We start from the raw sequence: 5567 nt of genomic DNA, 5'->3' as shown, positions 1-5567 counted from the left end.
TATTTTAAGTATCTAAACTGTTATTACATTTATTTATATCTTCAAATACCATACATATTCTATTCTTAGTCCAAAGCATTAGAAATATTTTGAAAATTGATTTTTATTATAAAAAAAATTTTTTTAGCTTTAATAAAACAACTGTAAAATGTAGTGTACTTGTTAAGCAAAGGAAAACACTTTTTAGTGCACAAATCCACAAATCCACAAATCTTGGAAATTTAATATTAAATCCGCCAGCATAACTTAACGCAATTCTGCTATCAGTTATGCAGTTTGTTGGCTCTTAACCCGTATACTCTACATGCAAACGTGATGAAATATTGTAGAATAAGTCTTTTGGGAAAAATTTGCACTGTATTCGCGTAACGAGATAAAATTGAACAAATGAAATTGCAGAAAAACTATTTCTGCTTTTCTGAACTAGTAAAGATGAAGTCACATACTATACTCTATACTCGATGACATTCACATAATGTTCTGTAATTGCTTTATCTTTCTATAAGTGCATTAATACGCTTTCAATTTTAAACTTGCATATACATTTGACCGCTGCAGATATCAGATGAATAAGTATCCATTAAATTCATTGAATTAAAATGTACACAAAAGCTTCACAAAGAAAAAAAATATTCTTATTCTAGTTTCTTTTGATGAATAGAAAAAGGGTTCACTCAATATTAATATGTTGAGGTCTTAATCGATTATAATTTTTTATGTATTCTTGTTTAAAATGCGGACCTTTATGCCAAAAAAGAGACAGAAGAATCATTCATTGGTCCAACTTCCTTGTTTGGCTTCTATAAAGCAAACATAAAACAGAAGACCAAAAAATGGATCCAACAAAGTATCAGTGAATACTGGAATGGAATAGACGGCCTATATCATTTCAAAAATTTCTTAAATTTTGATGCCAAAAGAGCAAACACCGCTCTCAACCTAAACAATAAGAGTCTAAAGACACTCTCTGGTGCAACAACAGACCACGCCGCATGTAACAAACATCTACACAAAATAGGTATACCCGATACTAATATTTGCAGATCCTGCTGTTATGAGGAATAGTCTATGGAACATCTGATCACCAACTGTGATGCACTAAGCCACAGAAGAAACAAAATTTTAGGTGCATACCGACTAGAGGATAAAGACCTTCGAAAACTCCCTCCGAAGGAGCTGGTTCGATTCCTCTAGATACTAAATATCTTAATACAATGCGATGCACGATAGATCAAACTGGTCGCAGTGCATGGGGGCCTTAGCCTAACCCGAAACCCCTAAATACCATTACCATTACCACAGAGAGAGTGCCGCTTGCTACGGATGCAACCTTATTCCAGTAATGAAAGGAGAGAAATTAAAGCGAGAAGCTTAATATTAAGGCGAAACTAAATTCGTCTAAGGGGTTATAGCGGAAATGCGGGGGAACTAACGGTAGACTTTGTGACTAGGGTCACGACAGACACTATTATAGAAAGGGATGATGGAGAGATCGGAGTCCTACTCATCGAAATAAAAAGAGATGTAATGAGGAGTTTATGGCGCAAGGCCTGAACCAAGTCCACAGTGAGAGTGCTGAAGGCTAAGATGTCGGGGGGAGGTTGTGGTACCTGGTGAGGTGCCTTCGGGCGAGTGAAATTAGGTACTCGTTCTTTATCCAAGTAAAAAATATTTTAGTATTTGGCTGTTATTGGTATTAAAGTTTCATTATTTTTATTGACTATTCACTTTTTCCCAGAATTTTGTATCTAAATTTTTAAATATTTTTTATTAAATGATACTACATGACATGTAACAAGGGATGTAATAAGTTACATGTTATAATATTTACTAACATGCTACTAAAGTTTTTCAAGGGATGTGCTACTATTCTTAAGCAATTAGTTGTGACGTCATAGTCATTAGTACTTTATAGTCTTATATAGCAAATCATTATAAATCATTATATATAAAAATAAAATAATTTTTTATTCTTATTACTATTAAGTTTTCTTTAGCAATTATCTATATTGTCCATATGCATAAATTTTTGAATTTTAATATTTCCATGCTTGGACTTCTCATGACCGTGGTTAGCAAGCATTCATTGAAACGATTCATTGGTTCCTCCACTTAAATTTGAATGGAACTTTTAATGTTATTCAAAATATTCAAAATATTTGCGTGGGAACTAGACCGCATTTAAGTATTAGACTTTTCATTTAACATACATGGTTGGCAAATATTCATTGGTTTTGGATATATTTGCCGAAAAACCATTTATGTTGGTTTTTTTAATTTTTGTAAATAAAAGGATGCCTCGAAAGTTTCAGTGAAAAGTATACGGAATATTTTACCATATATTTTCTATATCAAAATTTATAGAGAAGTTTTAGTAGAGTGCCAGTTTATTTGACAGTTAATCAGGTTTTTTTTAATTATTGTATTGATTATTATTACTTATACACTTTTAAATCAAAAAAAATTAATTATTACTATTAAAGTTAGACGGAGCGTTTAATAAAAATAGGGAAAGTCGCAACCTATAGGTGCTGCTGATTTATGAAATCTTAAACGTAAGATGCAAAAGTTGTCTCAGTATGCTATGGATTGATACCAACAATGCTGGTTTGCAAAAGACGAGAATCGAAACGTGGCATGCAGCACAAAGCTCCAAGGGAGGTGAAAAAACTATTAATAAAGTGCAAGATCACCCATATCTGGATGAAGCGTGGGTGCCATGAGATGGTAATAAGTTGATTCTTTTTTTATTGTGTACAATGAGATTTAGATAACTCCTGATACTTTGAACTGAGTTGAAAATGAAATGATAGCAATAAAAGAACAATATACCAAACTTCAAATGAAAAACCTACTAGACCTAATGGATAAGTCAGAGATAACAAAACTAAATAAGATTTAAAATTTTATTTTAAATTTCTTTTTTATATCAGAAAATATGTAAAAGCTTATGTCTTAATTATACCACCAGCTGTCAAACTAAAATTGATATCGACTTTTAGTTTGACAGCTGTAAAACACTCAATTATAATGAATTTTTAATAAAAATTGAAAAAGAATTTGAATGTTAAGTGCAACCTAAAAAAATGATTTTAAAGTAATACCTTATCGAGCAATACAGATATATCGTCATATGTTGAGATATACCCAACATTTTTTCCACTTTCGTTTTAATCATTACATCATTACAGCAAACAATTTCTTTGCAGATATGTTAAAATATATAATATTCATTAAAATTTCATTTGAAGCACCTCATACGGACTTACACAATCCATTAAATATTGTTCGGAAACCACATTGTCATTACTTTATACACTAATTATATTCCATTCCATATCAAGAATACCAAGTTTACCCTAAAGTTAAGAACTGTTTTATATGATTTGATACGATGTACGTATTTATAAAAAATGTAAAAAGATCTCTACTAAACTACTACAAAAATGATAGATTACTCTAATAAAGTTCGATTGTGCAACAAAATTTGACAGATCGAAAGAAAATCTAGATTGAATCCAGATTCACAAATCGAAAACTTCATAAGATATTATTTTAGTACACATTACCTGTTCTTTACATATAAACTAAGTAGCCAACATTTTGGCAATTTATTTAAAATTAATATATTTTTAAACTTATTTAATTTAATTACTAAAAAAAAATTGTCTAATTATATCCAAATTAAACCAAAAAAAATTTAATAATAAATTAGCAGGTTTTTTTTACCAAAAATACTTGTCTTTTGGTAGCATTTTTTCCGAAAAGTTCTCACAAAATGCCATGCATATTAAAAACAACACAACTCAATTTAGCTCCACGTGAGGCGAATTTAATTGGCGGAGCTTACTGTCATCACGCTCTTGAAAGGCCTGAACCATTTTCTGCTACGACATTTTTTCCAACTTATAGGAAAGTACCATTAACCCTGAAACCTTATGCACGTCATGATCAACCGCCCCCGGAAACTGAGCGCAGTAAATTTCATACGGAAGAACTTGTACGAATTTCGGAATTTGACTTTCGGGACTACTATACACGTACTCTAGTGGAGAGTCAAGAACTAGGTTGGATACGTAACTCAAAAGTAGTTTTAGTCGATAAACCATTACCGAGAGTCTTTATTACTTCAGAAATTACGCGAAGGGTTATTTCATTAAGTCCATTCTTATCTCATGAGATTATTTTAGATGACCCATATTGTATTTGTACTCCTCATGGACCGAAGGATCACTGGAAAATTGTTTGAGTGCACAAGGTAAGATTAAAAAATAAAGTATATTTACTTTACATTAACTTTGTTAATATTATAGCATTTAAGTGGCAAAACGATTGGGTAATAAAATATGAAGTTGCCCTTATGGGTAATATGTGCTGAGACATATTTTTGTAATACTTTTTCTAATATATTTTATAAATGATTTTGTAAAAGAAATAGGTAAATAAGTAAAGAAATATTTTGCATAATAAAACAAGTACTTAAAAAATGTATTAATTTCTTTATTTAAAGGTGATGTAGACATTTGCCGTTTTAAAATGTATTGCAAATAATAAAGAACAAAAAAGTGAAATGAGGAAAATTTTAAAGATAATCCCATCAATTTCTGTAATTTAATTTTGAAAAATCGAAATTGTAACAAATTTATTATCAAACAGATAAAACCAGTCTGAGTGTGTTACAGTCTCATTTATCTAATTTCAAACACTCAACTCTCGATGACAAGATATGAGTTTAATTAAAGACACAATTGCCTTAAATAATTCTTAAATGTTATGTCGGCTTAATAGGAAACCGAGTCCATCCTAATAACGTTGCTACTAATATTTAAATATATTGATAAATGATTCGGTCACATATAGCTGACAAATCCTTCAGCGATTTTTATAAATTTTATGGACATTTTATGAACAGTTGAAAAAAACTAACAGATCAATTATTTTGTTCACTTTTGTTTGCTAGTAGATACATCATCCTGTTGAGACAACTTCAAGCAAAGAAGTGTAGATAACTTTATATAATGCCCGATATATAATAATAATAAGTCATTTGATTCCTTATTTAGAATAAAGTCTTTACAAGATCTTCATAATGCTTACTATGATAGACTATATGTAGCAAAAATCGACAAAATATATATTATATTGCAATTTAATATATATCTATTGCAATTTCATATGCTTGGTACACATATATATATCATATATCAAATACATATTTTAATGTCCTTTAATGGAGATTGATTTTCTTTGCTCATACAAAGTTTGTCATCTTGCTTGGATGAATCAAATGATGTGCTTTAAATTCGTTTTATGCTTACAAATGTTTGCTTTATTGAGAATTTATTCAAAAAACAAAGCATATATTAACTTCCTATGTTTAAATAACCGTTTTAAGATTCTTTGATTATTTAGAAACCTATTAGTGTTCCAAATAAGGTGATAAGATGTTCAATCATTGTGTTCCATCATGACAATGCCCGACTGCATGCATCTTTGATGACTCGAAACCAATTTACTGAACTTGGTAGGGAAGCTTTGATGCATCTATTCATATAGCTCGGACCTTG

General features: G+C 30.3%; 1 protein-coding gene across 1 annotated transcript; it reads left to right on the top strand.

Annotated features, from left to right (window-relative positions):
* Positions 1-3678: 3678 nt before the first annotated feature.
* LOC119683944 lies at positions 3679-4436 on the top strand. The gene is made up of 2 exons (XM_038097840.1): positions 3679-4258; positions 4314-4436. Exon 1 carries the CDS (start codon positions 3779-3781, stop codon positions 4247-4249), a length of 471 nt encoding a protein of 156 aa, XP_037953768.1. The 5' UTR covers positions 3679-3778; the 3' UTR covers positions 4250-4258; positions 4314-4436.
* The last annotated feature ends 1131 nt before the right edge of the window (positions 4437-5567 follow it).

This window comes from Teleopsis dalmanni, chromosome 2, assembly GCF_002237135.1.
Source record: "Teleopsis dalmanni isolate 2A chromosome 2, ASM223713v2, whole genome shotgun sequence".
NCBI classification, from domain to species: domain Eukaryota; kingdom Metazoa; phylum Arthropoda; class Insecta; order Diptera; family Diopsidae; genus Teleopsis; species Teleopsis dalmanni.
This window is presented reverse-complemented; position numbering and strand designations above follow the sequence as displayed.